This window comes from Leptonychotes weddellii, chromosome 2 (assembly GCF_054177405.1).
Source record: "Leptonychotes weddellii isolate Sample4059 chromosome 2, ASM5417740v2, whole genome shotgun sequence".
In the NCBI taxonomy this organism is placed as follows: Eukaryota; Metazoa; Chordata; class Mammalia; order Carnivora; family Phocidae; genus Leptonychotes; species Leptonychotes weddellii.
In genome coordinates, this window is record NC_138370.1 from 50324326 (window position 1) to 50348401 (window position 24076).

At 40.0% G+C, this 24076-nt stretch overlaps 1 protein-coding gene across 5 annotated transcripts in view; it reads right to left on the reverse strand.

Annotated features, from left to right (window-relative positions):
• The window catches only part of PALLD (palladin, cytoskeletal associated protein), a 403835-nt gene that overhangs the window by 215962 nt on the left and 163797 nt on the right, over positions 1-24076 (reverse strand). For all 5 annotated transcript variants that reach the window (XM_081812919.1, XM_081812912.1, XM_081812914.1 and 2 more), the window contains one exon: positions 11897-12075. In XM_081812919.1, coding sequence (XP_081669045.1) covers positions 11897-12075 — 179 coding nt within the window. The remainder of the gene's footprint in view (positions 1-11896; positions 12076-24076) is intronic.

Genomic DNA, 24076 nt, shown 5'->3' on the forward strand with positions numbered 1-24076 from the left:
ATCAGCCAGAACTTCCATGTCCTATAACCCCAAGCCAGAGAGTTGAACATACTCACTGGTGTACATTCCACTAGGTAATGGGAATGCAGCAGTGAAGAAATATACACATACACCCCACACACCCCTGCCCCCGTGGAGTTTACATTCTTTTGAAGACACAGACCACAGACTAAATAAATACATGACATGGCGGTGAGTGAAATGGGAAAGCAAATCAGAGTAGGGGTATAGGGAAGGATGGGCATTGTGTGGGATGCAATGTGAAGTGGGGTGGCAAGGAAGGCTCCATCAAGTTGGGGACTTTGAGTAAAGACCCAAAGGAGGTGGGGGCTTTCCTTTCTTGGTCTTTTCCCATGTTTGTACATTTAGTTATATTATTCACTCTCGTAGGAAACTCTTACCTAGTCTTCTAGATATGATCAGCCTATTAGTGTTTTCTGTGCTCTGTCTTCTCTGAACTCCCCATGTTCTGGCTTATACTACTCAGGTCACTTAAAACATCGTATCTGCTAGAAAACTGTAAGTTTTTGGAAAAATTGAGGTGGGGTTAGGAAGGGAACTACCAATTTTTGAGTACTTACTATTTTGCCTGGGAATCTGCTAGGCACTGTGTAACATTTAATTATTATAATAACTCACCTAAGAGGTGAATTATGTCCAATTACACATTAGAAAATTGAGGAACCAAGAGATTAAGTAATTTGCATAAGGTCAAATAACTAGAAAGCTGTGGGGAGAGGATTTTTGAACTTGTGGTCTGTGACATCCCCCATGTGGTATGACCTTCATGTGCTGTGGACGTCTATTCCTCCGAGGCCTCGGCTTCATGCCTTGCTAATGGCAGGCCTTCAACTGGTGGCAGGATGAATGAATGGAACCTTGGGAAATGCAAATGCTTGGTTGGGGACAGAAAGTGAACTGAGCAACCACAAAAGAGCAGCATGCTGGGGGGTAGCAGTGGGAGGCAAGTCGAGAAATGTAAAGTGGGATGCGGAATACAAGGGCCAAAGTGCTTGGACTTTCTGTCTAGGCATCCAGAGTGGTGGGTGGGAAAATTAACCATGCAGGATGAACTGGGGGAGTAGCAAAACAAAAGAGCAGCAGAACCAGCAAACCATCAAAGATAGGTGATAGAGACGGAGAAAGTTTTAACCGTGATGAGGAGGTATGGGACGTGAGCAGGGGAAATAGGAGGAAGAATCAGTAGACTCAGTTACCAGAAAATCATGGGTAACTTGAGACAGATCAGTTTTACTGGAATCACAGGAGCATTAAAGAGAAAGGGAGGGGGAGCAAAAGTCCTACTGAAGTTATCACAGATGCTCTCAAAGTGGCCAGAAATTGGGGAGACAAATAGCTGTCTTTCATCTGATGCCAAACATTTTATTTGTATTTTTCTTTTTTTTAAGATTTTTATTTATTTGTTTGACAGAGAGAGCGCGAGAGAGGGAACACAAACAGGGGGAGTGGGAGAGGGAGAAGCAGGCTTCCTGCTGAGCAGGGAGCCCATTGCAGGGCTCGATCCCAGGACCCCAGGATCATGACCTGAGCCGAAGGCAGACCCTTAATGACTGAGCCACCCAGGTGCCCCTGATGCCAAACATTTTAACTCTTAAAAATAAAATCCCCTCTGATTATCTAGTTAGAATTTTCCTTTTTTTGAAAATTCTTTTTTCCCAATTTTTTTCCAGCTGGTTTTTAGAGAAAGGTAAAGGGCCAAAAAAGGTTTGTAACCCCTGGATAAGAATACATTGGCTAGTTTTTGCACACCTGTCCAACCCTTGTAAATCTCAATGTCACCTTCTGTCTCAAGTGTCAGAGCAGCTCTTGCAGACGGTGGGAGATCAAATCTCCCTATCTGTGCCAGCAAGTTCCCTCCCCACTCAAGATTGACTCTCCCCTCCCTCTCTCCTTCTGTCTCCTCCCTTTGGTCATCTGCTCTGCACCTGCTGGTCAGGAAAGGACATTCCTGTCTCTGGGTACCATTTTTGTATTATCAAAACATCACTTTCAGTTTTTGATGGAGGCTCCAGTCTGGAGGGATATGATCCAGAACCTGCAATTACTATCCATCTATCTGTTCGTCTAATGCTATTTCTATATCGCTCCCCACACACAGTGAAGGAATCAAATGCCCATGATCTCTGTGCTTTTCTGGAAATTCAGTGCCAGTGGAAATGTCACAAAAACGTGCCTGCTGTCTTGTCTTTAAAAGGTGTGCGTGCCCTTTTCATTTAAAATACGTACCCCATTTAATACTTCCTCGTAGGAAAAGACCCAGAAAATGTTCAATAGCAAAAATTAAAGAAAAAAAATCATTTGGAATACCACCACTAAGATACTTTGGAGCATATCCTTCTAAAGTTTATCCCTGTGTACCTATATAAATAATATATTTTAAGAAGATGATGCTATGCCTATTGTTAAATTATTGCCTTTTTCCCCTACTCACTCAATACATTGTGAAATGCCTTTCCATGACATCAGACATGTACTTAATAATTTTCTAATGGCTCCTTCAAATACATGTGTGCAGCTTTACCATAATCTCACCATTCCACTAGGAATGGATATAGTATTTCCATCTCTAAATTCCCCAGGGGTGCCTGGGTGGCTCAGTCATTAAGCATCTGCCTTTGGCTCAGGTCATGATCCCGGGATCCTGGGATCGAGCCCCGCATCAGGCTTCCTGCTCAGCGGGAAGCCTGCTTCTCCCTCTCCCGCTCCCCCTGCTTGTGCTCTCTCTCTCGCTGTGTTTCTCTCTGCCAAATAAATAAATAAAACCTTAAAAAAAAAATACTTCCCCAGGAAAGGGTATAAAATAGCCATACATCAAAATGCCCATTTCCCTTGCACTCATAAAAACACTATGCTTTAATTATTTTTGTCAATCTGGTATCTTCCTTAATAAAAGGGAAAAAAAGGCATATTTCTGAGTGCAAGCAAGCTGGAAATAAGTCATACAGCTTCAACTTTGAGAAATAGGAAGTCTTCAGGAGAGCAAGTATCAACCATTTAAAAATATATGTATATATTAAATAGGTATTGGAGACCTTGAGGGACTTTAGTGAAACTGTCATGGCATTCATCCTTTGCGCATACTTTGCTTTTCAAAATTTAAGGGGCAAATACACTCCGCCCCCATTCGAGCTACTCATCCTCTCCCTCCCTTCTCTCTCAGTTGCCAAAACCACCAGTGTAGCAATAACCATTTAAGACTCCAATAAGACTAATGAAGCAATGCCAATGATTTAAAATTTTATAAATGATGAATGACTATAAAGACACTAAAATGAGTTTTAAAGAATGTTTAACACGGGGCACCTGGGTGGCTCAGTCAGTTAAGCATCTGACTCTTGGTTTCTGCTCAGGTCATGATCTTGGGGTTGTGGGACTGAGGTCTGAGTGGGGCTCCGCACTAGGCATGGAGTCTGCTTGGGATTCTCTTTCTCCCTCTCTTTCTGCCTGCCCCCGTCCCTGCACTTGCTCCCTCAAAAAGAAAAAAAATTAATGACATGGGTAGTTGTGACACGTTAAACTTAAAATAAGGTACAAGAGTATGCAGAGTAAAACGTACACACACAGGATAAAGACTGCAAAGATCAAAATATTAAGAGTAACCTTCAGAGTTGTGGTGTTACACATGATTTTTATACCTTCCTTCTATCTGTATGCTCTAAGTTTCTAAAAATAAAAAAATGTGCTATTTTTATAACAGCAATCATAGCTCACACTGTGTGTCAGGAACTGCTCTCAATCCTTACCATAATCTAATTTTCTCCATGCAGAGATGGAGAAAATGAAGCACAGAGCCGCTGAATAGCTATTCAGGGTCATGGAGCTAAGAACTAAGCTAGCCAGAAAATATTATAAAAGTTATTTAAAAATAAATGAGGTGAGGAATGCCCAAAGCTGTGTCTAGACTCCTTGAGCTTCTCGTAGTATTATATACTCAGAGGGGCTTTCCCCGGGTGGGGTGCTCTACAACATCTCCGCATGCTTCAAAATGTCCCTTAAAAGGGGCACATATTTTATCTGATTATTCAAAGCGCTGAGAACCTACAAATAAATGTCGCACAGGGTCTGCCAACGTGAATCATGCTCAAGTATTCCTGCCCCTTCTCCACATTTTTCATGCTGCCCTGTCTGCCTCTTCATCCGATTCCTACAAGGTCAGGTTTAATCTCACTTCCTTCATCCCATATTTCAGGATCATCATCCTGCCCTGCCCTCTTGGGAGCTCCTAAAGCTGTAATAATCTGTGTAATCCATTTTACAATCAGGAAAAGGTGGCAGTGGTGGAAACTTGAGATGTCTGTATTTATTTCACATGCTTACATTTACCTTTCCTATTTATATCATGAATTTAGGATTATCTCTTTGCCATCTAGTCCTGGAGGGTAACCCCCTCTCCATCTAGCACACATGTGGGCCAGATTCCATCCCCTTTCTCCTTTTCCAAGACTTTGGTCTCATTCTTACTCTCCCTCCCTTCTACATGATCTAGAAGGATTATTTCCATTAGCAAAGAAACATATTCTAGTACTTCTGGTATGAAAACAAGCAAACAAAGTGCAAAAATACCATTTTTCTTGACCCCACCCTCCTTCCCAGATACAGGCCCATATCTCTGCTGGTGGCTGAACAAAACTTCCCCAACACCATCTACTATTTGTTGCTTCTCCTCCCATATTTTGCAAACTTTTCTCAACTCATTCCATGTGATTGTTGGTGCTCTCCAGATTCCCCAAACCCTTCTTGTTAAAATCACCGACAACACCCACAGTTGCGAATCCCAGTGGTTTCCTCCCTGTCCTCATCTGACTGGACTCTGAGGCAACAGTGGACAGAGCTCGCCTCACCCTCCTTCCTGAAACACTGTCTCCTGCCCCCTCCTACGCTGCTCTGACTGGTTGTCTCCCATCCCAGGGGCTTCTTCTTCTTCCTCTCGTTTGCTGGCATCTCCTCCTCTTGGAAGTTCAACATGCAGGAAGGATTATCCCCAGCTCAGACTCAGTCCCCTTACTCTTCCCCATCACATCTTTCTCCCTCATTGGTCTGACCAGTAATATGCCTAGTCCCAGAGCTTTCGGTACCACCCACATCCTGATGCTCCCAAAAATATTTTTCTCATCCTGTGCGCTAGACAATATTCTTATGTCTACTTACTGACTTATCTAAATAGGGATTTCAGGGCACCTGGGTGGCTCAGTCGTTAAGCGTCTGCCTTCAGCTCAGATCATGATCCCAGGATCCTGGGATCGAGCCCCGCATCGGGCTCCCTGCTTGGCAAGAAGCCTGCTTCTCCCTCTCCCGTTCCCCCTGCTTGTGTTCCTGCTCTCACTATCTCTGTCTCTGTCAAATAAATAAATAAAATCTTTAAAAAATAAATAAATAAATTGGGGCGCCTGGGTGGCTCAGTCGTTAAGCGTCTGCCTTCGGCTCAGGTCATGATCCCAGGGTCCTGGGATCAAGCCCCGCATCGGGCTCCCTGCTTGGCGGGAAGCCTGCTTCTCCCTCTCCCACTCCCCCTGCTTGTGTTCCCTCTCTCGCTGTGTCTCTGTCTGTCAAATAAATAAATAAAATCTTTAAAAAAAATAATAATAATAAATAAATAAATAAATAAATAAATAAATAGGGATTTCAAACTTGGCATGTTCAAAACGAAGCCCTTACTTCCCTCTGGCCCTAATCCTGTTCCTCGCCGGTCCTCCCCCTTTCAGAGACTGGCAACACAGTACACACAAATGGTAAAGCTGAAGTCCACAGAGTTGTCCCTGATCCCTTTCACCCCGTCACCCCCACATCTAGTCCACCGCATGGCTTCTGGAGCCTACCTCTGAATTCACAACTCGAGTCTGACTCTCCCTCTCCATTATGCCTATTCTCCTGAAGTCCCATTGCTTCTCCTCCATACTCCTGCAAAAGGCTTCTAGCTGGTCTCAGATGATATGCCAGAGCAACAAAATACCATCAACTTTTTTCAAAGAAATGTTAACAAATAATCCTAAAATTTGTATGGAATCAGAAAAGACCCCGCATAGCCAGAGGAATGTTAAAAAAGAAAAGCAAAGCCGGCGGCAACACAATTCCGGACTTCCAGCTCTATTACAAAGCTGTCATCATCAAGACAGTATGGTACTGGCACAAAAACAGACACATAGATCAATGGAACAGAATAGAGAGCCCAGAAATGGACCCTCAGCTCTATGGTCAACTAATCTTCGACAAAGCAGGAAAGAATGTCCAATGGCAAAAAGACAGTCTCTTCAACAAATGGTGTTGGGAAAATTAGACAGCCACATGCAGAAGAATGAAACTGGACCATTTCCTGACACCACACACAAAAATAGACTCAAATGGATGAAAGACCTAAATGTGAGATAGGAATCCATCAAAATCCTTGAGGAGAACACAGGCATCAACCTCTTCGACCTCAGCTGCAGCAACTTCTTCCTAGAAACATTGCCAAAGACAAGGGAAGCAAGGGCAAAAATGAACTACTGGGACCTCATCAAGATAAAAAGTTTCTGCACAGCAAAAGAAACAGGCAACAAAATCAAAAGACAACCGACAGAATGGGAGAAGATATTTGCAAATGACATATCAGATAAAGGGCTAGTATCCAAAATCTATAAAGAACTTACCAAACTCAACACCCAAAGAACAAAGAATCCAATCAAGAAATGGGCAGAAGACATGAACAGACATTTCTGCAAAGAAGACATCCAAATGGCCAACAGACACATGAAAAAGTGTTCAACATCACTCAGCATCAGGGAAATCCAAATCAAAACCTCCATGAGATACCACCTCACACCAGTCAGAATGGCTAAAATTAACAAGTCAGGAAACGACAGATGTTGGCGAGGATTCAGAGAAAGGGGAACCCTCCTACACTGATGGTGGGAATGCAAGCTGGTGAAGCCACTCTGGAAAACAGTATGGAGGTTCCTCAAAAAGTTGAAAATAGGCTACCATACAACCCAGCAATTGCACTACTGGGTATTTACCCCAAATATACAAATGCAGTGATCTGAAAGGGCACGTGCACCCCGATGTTTATAGCAGCAATGTCCACAATAGCCAAACTATGGAAAGAGCCTAGATGTCCATCAACAGATGACTGGATAAAGAAGATGTGGTATATATTTACAATGGAACATTATGCAGCCATCAAAAAATGAAATCTTGCCATTTGCAAAGGAGTGGATGGGACTAGAGGGTATTATGCTAAGCAAAGTAAGTCAATCAGAGAAAGACAAGTATCATACGATCTCACTGATATGAGGAATTTGAGAAACAAGACAGAGGATCATAGGGGAAGGGAGGGCAAAATGAAACAAGATGAAACCCGAGAGGGAGACAAACCATAAGAGACTCTTAATCTCAGGAAACAAACGAGGGTTGCTGGAGTGGAGGGGGGGTGGGAGGGATGGGGTGTCTGGATGATGGACATTGGGGAGGGTATGTGCTATGGTGAGTGTTGTGAATTATGTAAGACTGATGAATCACAGACCTGTACCCCTGAAAAAATACATTATATGTTAATAAAAAAAACGTAAAAAAAATAGAGATCAGATAATGTGACCTTTCAGTTTAAACTCTCCATAATTAGTGATTCTATTTAGCATAAAGACCAAACTGCTAACAGTGACCACAGGGCTCTATGTTGCACGTGTGCTGGCCATAGCCGAACTCTCCAAGTCACTACTTTCCTGGACTTCCTTCTGCTCCTTGAACACACAGGTTCCTAGCTGCCCCCATCTTAATGAGATCATGTGCATTTTACTCTGTGGTTAAGAGGGCAGACTCAGGAGTCAGACTACCTGGCTTTCAATCCTTGAATCCCAGCTGTGTGTGAGAGATATCATGGATATTACTTAGCCTCGGTGAGTTTCTGATTCCTCAACCAGAAAATGGAGGTGATTTTTGTAAGGATTAAATGAGATAATCCATGCAAAAATCAAGAACAGTACTTGGCTCCTAGTTAATGCTAAATAAACATTGGCTATTGTTCTTAAGCTATAATTTATTTTGTATCCTTCTAAAACTTGATGTGTAAGACAGTGAAATTTAGTTTTCAACCAGCAGGTTAACTTTTTAGCTAAGGTTTTGTTGAGATTTTGAAGTTCTATAAAAAACTTCCTACTCTCGACAGACCCCACAAATGACTGCATGCTGACACAATAACAGCAACATGGTTTAGGATACAATTCAGTAGCGGTATGTTTGAGTCTAATTCAGTCCTGGAATGAGTAATATAAAAATACAAAATATAAAAAATATAAAATGTATTTATATTGTATATATATTTATATATATGAGTAATATAAAATATATGAGTAATATAAAAATATAAAATATAAAAAATATAAAAAATAAAATATAAAAATTTCTTGGGACACCTGGGTGGCTCAGTCAGTTAAGTGTCTGACTCTTGATTTCGGCTCAGGTCATGATCTCAGGGTCGTGAGATTGAGCCCTGTGTCAGGCTCTGCACTGAGCGTAGAACCTCCCTCCCTCTGCCTCTGCCACTCCTCCCTGCACCCCCTCCCCACCCCACCCCCTGCACGCACACTCTAAAAAAAATAAGTAAAAATAAAAATTTCTTACTTTTGATTATAACATGAGCCTAAGAATTCATGAAATTCTCTCCCATTACATGTAATTGTAATTGTTCTTTGGGATAAAAATACACTAAAATCTGTTTGTTTGTTTAATTATGATCCATACTTCACAAGGCTAATGAGCCAGTTTTCTAAAGCACCTTATATCAGGCTTAGGAGACTCTTTTAAAGATTTATTTATTTATTTATTTATTTATTTATTTATTTATTTATTTGAGAGAGACAGCAGAGTGAGCAAGAACACGAGTGGCAGGGAGAGGCAGAGGGAGAGGGAGAAGCAGGCTCCCCGCTAAGCAGGGAGCCCAAAGTGGGGCTCAATCACAGGACCCTGAGCAGAAGGCAGACTCTTAACCGACTGAGCCATCCAGGCACCCCAGGAGACTTTTTTTTTTATATGTGTATAGAATATTAACAGTAAGATTTAATAAAATATAAGAGACTGACTCTTAATGGTTATTCTTACTCTGCCCAGTTCCCTCATTCTCCACAATCTATCTGAACTCACGGATACCCCAAGGCTGGCTGGCTATCGAAGTAAATCCAGTGTTATCACGTGGAAAACTGTACACTGGAAAAAATTCATTATCTTTGTTGAGGTTCTGGCATGAAATGTGCATGGTATATAGAACCAGTGATTAAAAAAAAAAAAAGATTTATTTATTTATTTTAGAGAGTACATGAGAGCACCAACTAGGGGAGAGGGAGAGAGAATCCCCAAGCAGACTCCCCACTGAGCACAGAGCCTAACATGGGGCTCAATCCCAGAACCCCAAGATCATGACCTGAGCCTAAATCAAGAGTCAGGCACTTCAGCGACTGAGCCACCCAGTCGCCCCAAGAACCAGTGATTACTTTTTGCCTGCTGATAACTCATCTGGAGGATTTCAAAGGCAGAAGAGGACTGGTAGTTCAGGAACTTCGATACAAATTTACTGAAATAAAATTAAAAACCTGGTGTGAATGTTTTAGGTCTACCAGAGTTAGATACCGAAACTGGTTTCACAGGAGGTAGAGAAATATTTTCTTTTATTACATAAAAGTAGGTATATCTCATATATATATATTCTAGTTAACCTTTTAAGTTAATTTGTATCCTTGTAACACTTTCTATATTTCTTTTTTTTTAAAGATTTTATTTATTTATTAGAGAGAGAGCACATGAGAGGGGGGAGGGTCAGAGGGAGAAGCAGACCCCCTGCTGAGCAGGGAGCCTGATGCGGGACTCGATCCAGGGACTCCAGGATCATGACCTGAGCCGAAGGAAGTCGCTTAACCAACTGAGCCACCCAGGCGCCCCACTTTCTATATTTCTAACACTTATTATAACATCACTTACATTGTTTGTTTGTTTGTTTTCTATGTGTCCATCTCTGCTGTTAGACTGGGAACTCCTAGATGCCAGGGAATGGGTCTTTATTATCTGGCACATAGTAGGGCCTTAATAAACACAGGCTGAAATCAGTTGGCAGCCTATTAAATTGAATGTGAGGGGTGCCTGGGTGGCTCAGTCCTTAAGCGTCTGCCTTCGGCTCAGGTCAGGATCCCAGGGTCCTGGGATGGAGCCCCGCATCGGGCTCCCTCCTCGGCGGGAAGCCTGCTTCTCCCTCTCCCACTCCCCCTGCTTGTGTTCCCTCTCTCCCTGTGTCTCTCTCTGTCAAATAAATAAATAAAATCTTTAAAAAATAAAAATAAAAAAAATAAATTGAATGTGATTTCACATAACATCTGTAGCATAAAAGCAATGCACACTAAAATTCACCACATTTCCAGCAATGCTGAAAGCAAATAAAGCATTTAATTTTAAGAGGCTCTATCTGAACTTGGATTTCGGAGGCATATCTGATCATCATTAGCAAACAGTTTTCTTATGCAAGTTTAAGTTCCTTTCATTGTATTCTAAACTGCTTTAAGAAGTTTGCAAAACAGCCCCCCCATCCCATGACTAATCCTGCTAACTTATTAAATTTTAAAAGTCTTTTTGTCATTCATTTAGCATTCTGAAATGTATGACACGGTGGTTAAGAATATGGGCCTTGGAGCAAGACTGCCTGGGTTCAAATCCCTGGGGTGACTTTGAAAGAATTGCTTTAACCTCTCTAGGTCTCAGTTTACCCACATATAGAAAGCAGATACTATTAATACCTCATAGGCTTACATGGAAGTTTAAATCATTATGCATGAGTATATGCACACTTATAAGTGTCATGTAAGTATTACTTATTGTTCTATACAAAACGTTTGCTTTCATTAACAGGACAAAGTCCCTTGAGGAGCTCACAGATGTTTACATTCAAAGACAATGCAGAGGATCCTTTTATTAAAAATAAAGGTTCATACTTTCAGTCAGTGGTAATAATTTCTCTAAAACTACATTTTTTGTCAATTCTTGAAAGAGCTATGAATTATGATTCATATCTTGCTTTTAGCTTAAATAATAAAGAAATTTGGTGGAATTAAACAGTAAAAAAAATAAAAAGATGAAGAGTAAGGTAGTGGAGACCTCGAGGATTTTAATCTTTTTTTGTATTTTAACTACTACTTTGAAAAGCAACCAATTAATAGAGTACTCATCAGTTTATGGATTTAGAAACAGTATGTGCACACTGTGGCTCTTAAAACATTTCCAACTTAAATTATTGGTATTGATCAAAATGCAATAATAATTTAAAACTATATACTTTCACATCAAGTTTTCTAATTTCCCACAGGCTGAGTCTTGTCAAAAACAAAAGAAATATTCTACTCTCTGCCTATCCCTTTTTAATACAACACTGATTCTTGAGGTTTTTTCTACCTAGTGATTCCAAGTTCAAAGTACATTTAGGAGGAATAACAGAATCTTAACAAAAGAGGAAAAATTCCAGAAAAAAAATAAGAACATTTAAAAATATTCAATCATTTAGCATTTCCATGAATGATTTCCTAAATCATCTATAGTTAGACTCTATCTGACTGATAGACATGGTATTGTTCCCATTCTCTTTTCACTAGAGAAACCAAAAATAAGACACTTTACATTTTAAATAAATTCAAGTTCATGTAGCCAAAATGTTTTCAATTAAAAGGAACAAATGTTGACCTTAGACATAGTTGATGTATGCCCAAGTGTCAGAACTGTTCAATTCGTATAAAATTTTCAGGAGAAATGAGGTTTGAGTCACACCACCATTACGTTGTTTGTGTTGGAAAAGCATGTTCCCCAGTGAAGCTTGACTCAAGCTCTCAGGCCGTATCTACCCCTTTAAGTCAGAGGCGCCTCTCCTTACCTTCAATGAACACCTCCGCAGACGTGGTGTCTGAGCCGCTGGGGTTTGTAGCCAGGCAGGTATAGCGACCTGTGTCGTCCTCAAAGGCCTCTGCTATGATCAGGGTGTGGAGGTCCCCGCCCTCACTGCGGATCTGAATATCAGGAGTGCTGTGTAGCTCTTTTCCCTCACAGAACCATCTGCAGGCCAAATGGAGGTCAAAGGACAGGAGAGAAAGAAAGGAAATGGTGATGCTTAAAATAATAAAGCAGAAGTAAAAGGCTAATGCCCTGTAATAAGATGCCCATTTGATTAAAAAAAAAAAAAAAGATCTATGTCAATGTTACTGAGGGAAATGCTACATTTTAGACCATGAAATTAATGACTAGACAATTCCCCCAGGTTTTCTTTGTAAAGCATCTTGTATGTTTTATCAACCTTGAAATAAGGGATATTGTCAAACTTGGAAAGACCATTTTAGTTAACAAAACAAAAGGAACAGAAATTCAAAGTGTCTTATAGAATGTTTTATTATCATAGATGCCCCTTATAACTTGATCATTCTGACCTTAAGAAAAATAGGAAATATAAACATTATGCTCAAAATATCTAATGTATCAAGGGGGAACGAGTCATCATGTTAAAAAATCACAGGCAGCAATATTTTTGTTGACCCTAAGACTTGTGATCAGCTGAGCAATAACAGATTTAATGCTTTCCACATTTCTGGTATTTACAAAACTTTCTAGCCGAACGCCTGGCCTCCACAAGGTAGGGAGATGTAGGTTGTGCTGTAATTCATTCTTGTTGGTCAGCACTTTGCCTTTCCCAAACAACCAGGACCTCGGTGTAGGAGGCTGCAAGCTGCCAGACCGTTTTAATGCACGCTCTCTCTCACACTTGCCTTATTCCCCCAGCACCTCAAACTCTCAACAGGATTTTTATTAAAAAAAAAAAAACAAAAAAACATGAAGCTGCCCTAAAACCTCCCCTAAATGTGATTTATTTTTAAAGAAATATGTAGGAATGTGCCACTTACAACCAAAAGCACTGAGGTCTCTGGGACAATATTGTCCATTTACCTCTTGATCGGCACTCAGATTTCCTCAGAGTCTCATATTCTATAAAATTCTTTGGACTTTGCATCCTTTTGTAAAAATATGGCATCGAAGGCTAAGTTTTTTCTGTATTTAGGTAGCATAGTTTAGGTATTTATCTATATTTAATCTGAAAATAAAACCAGTTTGCTAATACTCTGGGTATTAACTCCAGAAACTGTATTAAAAATTAAATATGGGTTACTCATAGAAGAACAGGGAAGACTTTGGGAATTAAAAGACATTTATCACCGCCACCTTGCCAACAGAGCATCCTCTGCAACACAACACCTACTACTTCTGAGATGATTGAGAAGAGCAGTATTTCTTGACTCTGGAGCATTTTGTAATTTCCTTTGTCTTTTTTAAGATTTTATTTATTTGAGGGAGAGAGCGAGGGGGAGAGAGAGGAGCAGGGGGAGAGGCAGAGGGAAAAGGAGAAGCCAACTCTCCGTTGAGCACGAGACCAATGCGGGGCTCGATTCCAGAACCCCGGGATCATGACCTGAGCCAAAGGCAGACGCTTAACCGACTGAGCCTCCCAGGTGCCCTGTTTCCTTTGTCTTCAAAAAGTTGCACAGAACATTCAGCCTAGAGTCATCTTCCAGTTCCTTCTTTACTGTTCTCTTTACACAGTCACAGACCAGATCTTCACCCATGAGAACTGACTGGATTAAGTTAACGGATTTCGCCATCTCTAGTGAACTATAGATTCTTCCTCGATTCTGTATCAGATTAAAGCTCTTCCCGCATACATCAGTCTCTAAACTTTAGATCTGTCATTGAAGCCATTCATACACCTGGCCCTGATTTTATTTCCTTTTTATCATTTTCCTATACTAATCCTCTGTTTCTATTAAATATTTGCATGGATTTGTTATTTCCTACCTAGTCCTCATGTAGCACTTGCTGACCTTCCTTTGCCTATCCTTTCTCTTCCTTAGAATTTTCTCCTGCCCTCTTCACTAAAGCCCCTTCCTTATAGCCAAGCTAAAGGCTCCTTCGACAGATTAAATTCAACTGAACATATGCTTGTTGGGCATCTTTTATGTGGAAGGCACTGCATTACATATTACAGGTAATAGAATAAAGCCTGGTAAACTCTGCAACTAGTTGAGGACTGTCTTTATCTTCCATGAAAAAGATACAAACCAACACTTGGAGGGAAAATTAAGCATGAAAAATACAATGAAGGTTCAAGAGAGGGCAAGAGTAATTTGCTTTGGTTAGATGTGCTTCATAAGGAAACCACTGTCAGCTACCCAAGGGAGTGTGGCATCTTGTCCTCTAACTCCTGAGTCAGCAAACCCACAGCTTGCAGCCCCATCATCTGTTCTCATATGGCCCATGAGCCAAGAACAGTTTTCATATTTTTAAGTTTTTGCAAAAAAGTCAAAAGAAGAAGAATTTGTGAGATATGGAAATTACAAAAAGTTCAAATTTCAGCGTCTATCAAGTGTTTTTTTTTTTTTGGAACCCTGCCATGCTCATTGACATATTGTCTCTAGCTGCTTCTGCATTATAGTGACAGAGGTGGGTAGTTGCATCAGAGTATATGGCCCACAAATCCTAAAATATTTTCTATCTGCACTTTATAGAAAAAGTTTGCCAACTCCTGCTCTAATTTCTTGCTCCTCAGAGTGTGATCCTTGGACCAGCAGCATCGGCATCATTGGGGAGTTTATCAGAAATGCAGAATCTTGATCCTCATCCCAAATCTACTCAATCAGTTCAGATTCTCCAGGTGACTCACATGCACACAAAGGTTAAACAGTTCAGGTCTGTGAGGTTTGGACCATACCATCCTGCATCACCGCGTCCTGGCTCTCCCTCTAAGTTATTCACTTCTTTAACCTAGCAACCATATTTTATGTGTCTTGTACTTCTGCTCCCTTGCACATAAGTGCATGTAAAATTATGTTCTGTTTCTCCTACCTCTATACTGAACAAATTTTAACTTTTTTTTTTTTAAAGATTTTATTTATTTATTTGAGAGAGAGAATGAGAGACAGCACAAGAGGGAAGAGGGTCAGAGGGAGAAGCAGACCCCCCACTGAGCAGGGAGCCCAATGCGGGACTCGATCCCGGGACTCCAGGATCATGACCTGAGCTGAAGGCAGTCGCTTAACCAACTGAGCCACCCAGGCACCCTTAACATCTTTCATTTGACCGTAGATCACACAGCACTTTATGACAGTTTCTGTATTATTTACTCACACCATTATTTGAGGCCTACCGTGTCTATGCCTTATTTTCCCACCTAGGAAATAGACTTCATTGCAGAAAAAAACTTTTAAACTTTTTTTTTTTTACTGATCCACAGTGTATTGTACACTTGATGCTTTAAAAATACAACCTGCTGCTCGTTACTTCGGACTATGTTTCCCATGAAAAACCTAATAGTGAGGGATCTATGGACGAATAGATTTGGAAGATGTTATATGTCTCACTTCTTGATGTTTGCAATTCACATTTTCTTATTAAAGGCCCTGAAAGTCCTGCAGAGAAGAAATTTAACACTGTCTAATCTAGTATTTACTCAACTTATTTGACCATGAGATTCTAATTTAGCATCTACCAACATTTTGTTCAGTCATGTGTATGCTTTTCTAGCAGTCTTATCATAGAATCTGCAGTTTTCTAAAAATGAATTAAGACAAATATAATCTGAGCAATGAAGATTAAGGAAACAACTGCATTTTTTTGACAGTCTAACACCTATTTTTGTCTTCTGAAGTGGTTCAGCCGGTCTTTAACAATTGCATATGGTGAAATGGTTGGTGCTTACAAACCATTAGACTGATCTGGTTTTTGCTTTCTAAGCACTCATGCTATTTGTTCTCCAGCTCCATGAATAAAATTTGAAAAGCATCTCAGATTGTAACATAGTGCAGAGAAAAGATGAAATTTGTCCAAATTCAACAATACGTCAAATTACTATGAGTCATTTATATTGCATTGACACTCTCAGGGAAGTCAGATTGTTCCTGATATAAGTACCTGTCAAGTGACCAGTTCTATGTTGTTAAAATGTGGTAAGACAGGGTGTGACTCGAGAGGGGGAAAAACTGCAAATATTTAGATGGCAGACTCCCTGTAGCAACAAAAAGGGCAGCATGGTTCCTGGCCAATATTTAGATAAATGTGTGTTTAATTTATGATTGGAACCATTTGCACACTGGAGCTAGCAATGGCCGAGCAAAGAGGCTCAACTGTGACTTTAGGAAAGTCAGTTAGCCTTTCTGGTTCAGGTTCCTCACATATATGAGGACATGAGACTTTATTGCTGTAAAGTTTCACTATTCTAGGGTTCTTGGTGAAATGGAAGGGTTTTATATTTAGGACTGCATTTAAAGTATTTCCAGAAATGATACAGAAAATTCTTCAATGAAAGATCCAAGTAACTAATGGCTTCTCTTCTATGAAATATACTAAATATAATAGAGCTTCTAAGGTTATAAGGATTCCACGATGGGTCCCTAAATGTGTCAATGGACCCAGCACCTTGTCTTTATCACTACCATGTACTTAACTTCCCACCTTCTACTGAGATCAGTTCTTCATGTGCCCCTCTATCCTGTAACTTCTTCCGGGGCAGAGACCTGGTCTTTTTAACTTAATTCACTAAGTTAATAAGTGTGCTATATGTCCCAGCACAATGTTTGGTATATGGACTATATTAACTATGCCTTTTTGTTTTCTGTAATTCTGAGGCTATAGACATCTGGGCCTTGCTGATCCCAGAAAGACTGCCCTTCCCAGGGCTAGCCAATTCCTAAAGAGAGTAAGTGACTCCTTTGGGCACACCTTTCATATGAAAGCTCATCAGTCTGGAGCCACATCCCCACCACCTCTTCTGTTAGGCTCTCCCACTCAGGGCCACTACTGTCCTGCTCTTATCACCCCAGAACCAGAGAGCAAAACACTAGGGGACAGTAGCCCCTAGGCCGCAGAGTTTGCTGCAATTATTCAAACCAGCCGATATTAAATGTGCTTACCCTGTTTCACCCACTCCTTCCTGTGGAAACTACGGTAAAGCTCTTGCCCATGCCCACTCCCCCGCCACCTCTCTGACCCCTTGCAGGAGGCACCTGGTGACCTCCCTGTAGTCCCCCATGGCATAGCATGCTCTTCACGTGTGGAAACTGTGAATAACAAAATATCTTTCAATGGCAGTCCAGTCCTAATCTGTTGGCCTCATCATACCTGAATAATAATAAAACCTACATTTTAAAGCACTGAACTAATCAAAGAATTAGCTTACAAGTGAAGAAAGGATTGAACAGTTTAAATAGTACCTATTATAGTTTTTGTCTCGAGGAGTATACAGAGAGAAGTGTATCTACTCTCACCTGCTCATACTGAAGTGCATTTAAAAAGCATAAAATTAAACTCAAAATAATCTTCTTCAAAAGAGGAAATCAGCTTTGTCCATTCTTTATGGAGCAGATCAAATACAAATCACTTTCTTGCCTAACCTAAGAGAATTCTGGAGATTTAAAGTTTTGATGCAACGAAATAGATGGATAAGATGTACTCAGGGCATGTTTGTTTTGCTAGATTTCTTTAAGGTCATACTTCTATCAGTTTCCTGGAAAGGATTCAAAACATTTAGTATTCTTCAAAGAAAAGGTAAACCTCAGGTTTGTTGATTAAATTTTGATCTGAAGTTTTCCTGTATTAAATTCTGTATGAATTTAAGATATGGTACACACACGCACATGCACGCGCGCACACACATACACGCACTCGAATATTACTCAGCCATCAAAAAAGAGAAATCTTGCCATTTGCAATGATGTGGATGGAGTTAGAGTGTTTTACGCTAAGTGAAGTAAGTCAGAGAAAGACAAATACCATATGATCTTACTCATGTGGAATTTAAGAAAGAAACAGATGAACATATGGGAAGGGGGAAAAGAAAAAAAGGAGAGAGGGAAACAAGCCGTAAGAGACTATTAACAAAAGAGAACAAAATGAGGGTTGCTGGTGGGTGGGGGATGGGCTAGGTGTGTGATGGGTATTCAGAGGGCACTTGTTGTGATGAGCACTGGGTGTTGTATGTAAGTGATGAATCACTGAATTCTACTCCTGAAACCAATATTGCACTATATGTTAACTAAAATTTAAATTAAATAAATAAAAAATAAATTCTGGTTGCCAGTGCTTCTTAGGAAAAGCAATACTGGTGTGACAAGCTACAATGTTAGGCCTACAAAATAGGACAAAACACAGGCTTGGTCAATGCACGGAACGGGTAATGACACTGTCCTCTTTGCATATCCTGTGGCAGACATCACTAGTTGATGTGAATATCCTTTGCTAGTGAAACCGGATGTCTCAGAATTCTCAGCATGGCTGTTTGGGCAGGGTACAAAGCAACTGAAGTTGAAGTCTAATGAAACACATTTGCCATGCTCAATGTGGTCCCTTCTTGGAAGATACACCCTCCCTTTCCTCCAGATCCTGGAAGCTATTTCTATTACAGGAGTGGGGAAAGGGTTTGGTTGAGAGAGAATGTGTGGAAGTACGTAATATAGCTGAGAGAGTCTACTTAGGTAAAATTCCACTTGAGGACACCCCTGGACTTTTTTTTTTCCATTCCATTTATTATACCTGGAAGCCACTGATCTAATGGGTAAGACACTACCTAGTATATTGGAAAGTCAAAATCCAATTAACTACATTTCCATTCTGTACTTCTAATGAATTTCAACTTCAAGCAGACCTTGACCATACTTCATTTTAACTATAAAAATGGTTAAAATATATAACTACAATCTCATAGTTGGGATGAGGACACAGTATCTGGGAACTATGACAGTCATAAAGACTTCTATAAATTCAAAACAAGAGAGAGTGAATATATATATTCAATGCCTATCATATGCCATGTACTTTGCAAATATGGCATTATTTCCCAAAAACCTGGTGAAATAGTTTTCATTTTATCTTTAGATATAGGCTATTCTCATTTACGTATAAATACAAAAAAAAAAAAGAACGTGGACAATTAAATCCAGATAATTTCACAATTTCATCTTTCATCAAACGTTTGATTATGGATATAAACAGATTTTAACAAGGTTTACGGATTCTTGCTCTCTAAACTGGTGGAGCTAGTAAGCAACAATGTGATTGCCACACAATGGGGAGCTGAGACACAAACACTGAAAAATCAGTGTAGTAAACCCTCATTCAGAAGAATTTAAGAGTTGCTCTCATAGGAGTAAGCCAGTTGAGACTGGTTGTCAGATTATAAGGTCATAAACAGGGCATGAAAATAATCTTGCATTAATTACAAATAAAATGTAAAAGGGTTAGGAGATAGTCATATTCATGCATTCATTTATTAATCAATCACTTATTCATTCATCAAGGGGCTTATTGCACTTTGACTCAAATTCAGAAACGGACTGCAGGTACAGATGTCGGCTAAACTGGGTTTATTTTATGAGACTAGTAGTGGGGCAAGGTAGAGAAGAAAACCCAACTATAGACCTAGGAAATGATGAATACACTTCATCCAATGAATGGAGGCTCTTCTATCACATGGAAGCATGTACTGCTTTCAAAAATCTTTAAAAGTTGGTTATAAATTCATTCTTACAGATTAAGCTTGCTTTGGATCGAATACATAGGTTGCACTTAATTTGTTGGAGAAGGGATAATACTGATGAACTTCACAAGCCTTGAAATTTTTTTTATTCACAAAAGATAACAGGGGAAAAAAAGGACTGTCATATTTAAAGCTCTGTAAGATGGCCCATTTCTTTATATTACCCTGTGCTGGGATTTTGAAATCTACATTGTTTTAATGTATGTATTTCTTCTTGTTGTATAATATCTTTTTCTCAGGATTTGTCAAACATTCCAGCCTAAAAATGAGATGGTGCCAAAAATTCAAGGATCATATTATGGCACCAGCAGGACATAGTAGGATTGAAATTCAAGAAGGTGTTTTACATAGAAAAGTTCAATATTTAATTGTTCACTTTCTACATTTCAAGATGAGGTTAAACGTAACCTCTGATTTGGTCAGAACTCCACTGCCGGAGGAGAGCAGCTCCATCTGACTGCAGTCACACCAACAGCTTGGTTGGGGATCAAAAGGGGTCACAAGGGTAACTAACTCAAATCAGGGGGATCGCAGCTGCTTCTGAAAAAGTGGCTGCCTTTGAAAACCAACAATTGCCTCCATTCTTGGGCAGTGTAAGAGAATTTTAAAACTGACCTCCTGATGTGACCTTCCTTTTTTCCTTCTCTTATGACCCTGGCAACTGGCCGTGGGGCTCAGAACTGTATTTTGGAGTGGGATGTACATCTGGGAAAGCTCAGAACACTCTGGTTCTCCAAGACAGGGCAAGATTGTTGATTTTTAGGACAATAAATTCAACTGCTAAACGAAGGGAGCTAACACATCTACTGAAAAAGTAGAATATATACTACCCAGCATGGTATACGAATATTTTATGTTTTAAAAAAATCACATATGGCATCGCTTGGTTTAAAGGTTGACTGGTACCATCTATTCTAATACTGTCATGTAAACAGAAATACAGATTTTATGACTGATGGTTTCAGTATCTTTCTCTTCTTGAACAACCACAACCATGTATCATGGAAGTTTTCTGTGCCCTGTATTTTAAACAAGAGCAAGTTTTAAAATGAAAAAAATCGATTTATCAAATTTATAAAGCTTCATCAATGAATCTTGGCTAATATTTTCCAACTCTAAGGAAAATGGTAAATCTTGGGAGTCCGTTAATAGAACAATGAGGTGCTCATTCAATAAAACTTTTAAAAACAGCTGAGTTTCCATTTTCTCCTACATGTCACTTTCCTTATGCTCACGGAGAAACAAAGTTACGTTGAAAGATGTAGCTCTATGTTTGCTTCCCAACTCCACTGATTTGTACTTCCTAGAAACACTTATCTTCAAAGGAGTATCAATGATTACAGGAAGGCAAATTTAGCCCACAGCTGCCCCCTTCTTCCTAAGTGCAAGCAGCCACATGACTTCACAGAAGCACATGATTGAAGAAACTGAAGGAACTAGTTTTTTAACTGCTGTTACAATGGAAATCAAGGGTAGGGAAGAAAAACAAAACAAAACAAAACAAAAACCCAGAGACATCAGTGGTTCAGCAAGGGTTGTATTTTCCAGGTGTTCCTTTCTCCCAAAGGAACAGCAGTGCTCTGCCATGAAATGGAGATTTACCAAAATTGGTAACTTATGCCCAAGATGAATTTTATTTATGCCTAAGCTTGAAGTCAGGCCATCTGTAAATACTGTATTTCATACATCCTCAATTAAACATCAATTAATTTTTATGGAGTATTTTTTGTCTTGTCACCAAGTATTTCTTAATTTTTTACATGTGTTCACATTAACCACAAAACACACCATGTTTATTCTGTCATGTGGATTTATAGGCAGACCAAAGTGAAATTAGTCCTCGTCTAAACTTACTATGGCTATAATTTCATGACTCCTTAGCTCGAAGGCCAATAGCTAAATTTGTGTGGACAACAGATGTACTTTAACCTTCTAGTCGAAAAGAGACCAATAAATAGATTGACTTTTTGAAATTCAAAGCCCAGGAAATGATAAAATAGCCTTTGAACCAAAACCAGACTCATGTCTACCAATTCTTTCTTCTCATAATCACTTTATGTCCTAAGAAAAAAAGATAAAACAGAGTGGGGAGAGAAAAAGTAGCCCAAATAAAAAGGAACTTCTAAAATGACTTTATCTAGTTTTGGCCGTGAGAGGTAGCTTCATATCTAGACACCAGGAGCATGTAGCATTTAATCAGTATGCCTAAAAAACAACTATAGAAGTAGGCAAGTAGAATCTACAACTAAATATTTGTGCTGCTGAAGCTGTTAAAATCCTAAGATTGCTTTCAGTACTTTCCACACTGGTGATGTAGTAGAAAGGACCTTGGGGCTGGGAATCAGCACCCAGGGTTCTGGTTTTACCTGGTCAATAGACCAGCTAAGCTGAATGTAATCCAGTTGTTCTCTCTTTCGGGGCTTGAGTTTATTTGTGAAATGTGAGGAATGAACTAGACCAGTGTTTCCTCAAATGTGTCCCGAGAAACTAGTTTTGCATCAAGTTGACAGATACCACTGAGAAAGGGTTCTGTGGCCCAATAGGTTCATGGAGCAACAGGTTAAACAAAGTTAAACATCTGCCTTTACTACAGAACTTTCTAGAACTTTGACCATGCCGATGTACACTAAATTTCCAAGAGAGAAAAATGGCAGGCATCATTCTCAATCTTATTTGACTATGGAACACATGTTTTGAGAATCATATTGAAGCATTAATGTTACATGGGACACATTTGGGGAAACACTGGGTTGAATTATCACTAAGATCCCATCTAATTCTACAAAATAGTGACATTTAATACCTGGCCTACATTTTCTACCTTTTACAACCACCTCTTCCAGTGCTCATGACAGACATCAGTAATAAGGCAAAACCTTCTTTCCTACTAGCCCCAGATTTAGTTTCAGAGTCCTTCTCAGTGGTGCTCTGGGCAACCACTACTGTTCAGACCGATCTGGCACTTGAGTTGAAACATACTTGCCATGCCTGATTTCATTGTCTATGTTTATGAATTATTTTCTTACACAGCAATCAATGTGAAATGCTGACTGCAAACCTCCCATCTATCCTTGACTGTTTAAGAATCTTCTGTTTTTCTTCCTTTTTTGGACACGCAGCCATTATGCCATGGCACATGAAATTACTGGGGTCTTCCCCCCCTTTGGAAAATGCTGTGTCAATGTCTAAGATGACGTTCAAGTCAGGTCATTGCTGAGAAAGAAACAAGCTGCCATAATTACAGGAACCAATGGGGACTGTGCCAGGTTAAGCCAAAATGTATGGTTGTCCTACTTACACTTCACTGCAAGAGCCCCCTTGAAAACAGGATTTTGGCTTTAGTGGATATTTTGACTCTCTGCAAATGTGATTCATTCCCAGGAGTAGACAAAAGTAAATTTCCCAGTCTGAGGGGAAAAAAGGTTCCCAAGCTTACTGTCACTCATTCACAGATTCCCGATACACCTGTTAAAAATAGATTCATCCTTACCAACCCTCTATGCAGGCACATAACTAAGTCAGCATGACCTGACAAGTCACACTTCAAAGATACCTATACTGTGAAAATTTGTACTGCATGTTTCCAAGCCTTCAAAGCGTTGAGGGAAAGAATGGATTAGAGAGAGAGCCTGAGAAGGAGAAACTGCATACATAAAACAGCGAGAGGTGCATATTCAGCTATTTTGTTGTTACAGTTAGGCAGGTAATTACTAGCTATTGTTGTAACTTGGAGTGCATTCCAAAGGAAATAAAATGGGAGATGTTTTATTAGACAATGCTGTCAGTCTCCTAGGCTTTTGGAACTTGTCCATTGAGATACAACGATTACCTCAGAATTACAAAACCCAAAGAGGACTAAAACCAAAGTAGGGATAGGGAACAAGTCCTCTTGATGTCTTCAACTCTACATAAATACAGAAACCCACCTGAAACAGGTCATGTATGGACTGCTAACAAGCCTGGCAGTGATTTCTTTGCATTTGACAAGCAATTACATTGAATGCAACTTTTTCCTCAGCCATGGAACAGCTTTCTCCCAAATCAAAGTACAGAAGATTTCATCTACAATTTTTCTTAGTTTATCAGTACCTTAATTTCTTGCCTTAATCGTGCTGCCGGCTAATCACAATTAGGTAAGGGAGGGGAAAACAGATGAAAGTGGGGATAGAAAATGAAGGGAGACTTTCTTTCTTTCTGAAAAAGCTGCAACTTCAGAATTCAAAGGGCTTTCCCCTCCCCTTCCCTCCACTCCCCTCCTCTCTTTCCTCTCCTCTTTCCCCTCTCCCCTCTCTCTTCTCTCCTCTCCTCTCCAAAGGAGCCTTCAGCCAACACTGCACTGGTTGATGAGGCCCCATCAGCTGAACCCAGCTCAGCAGGCAAGGGTAGCCACTTCAGCCTCTCATCAGATTTGGTGGACCATCTGACTGAGGCATAGGGGAGCTTGGTGGCCTCCTCACACAATGTTCTGGCCCCAGTCTAGTCTAA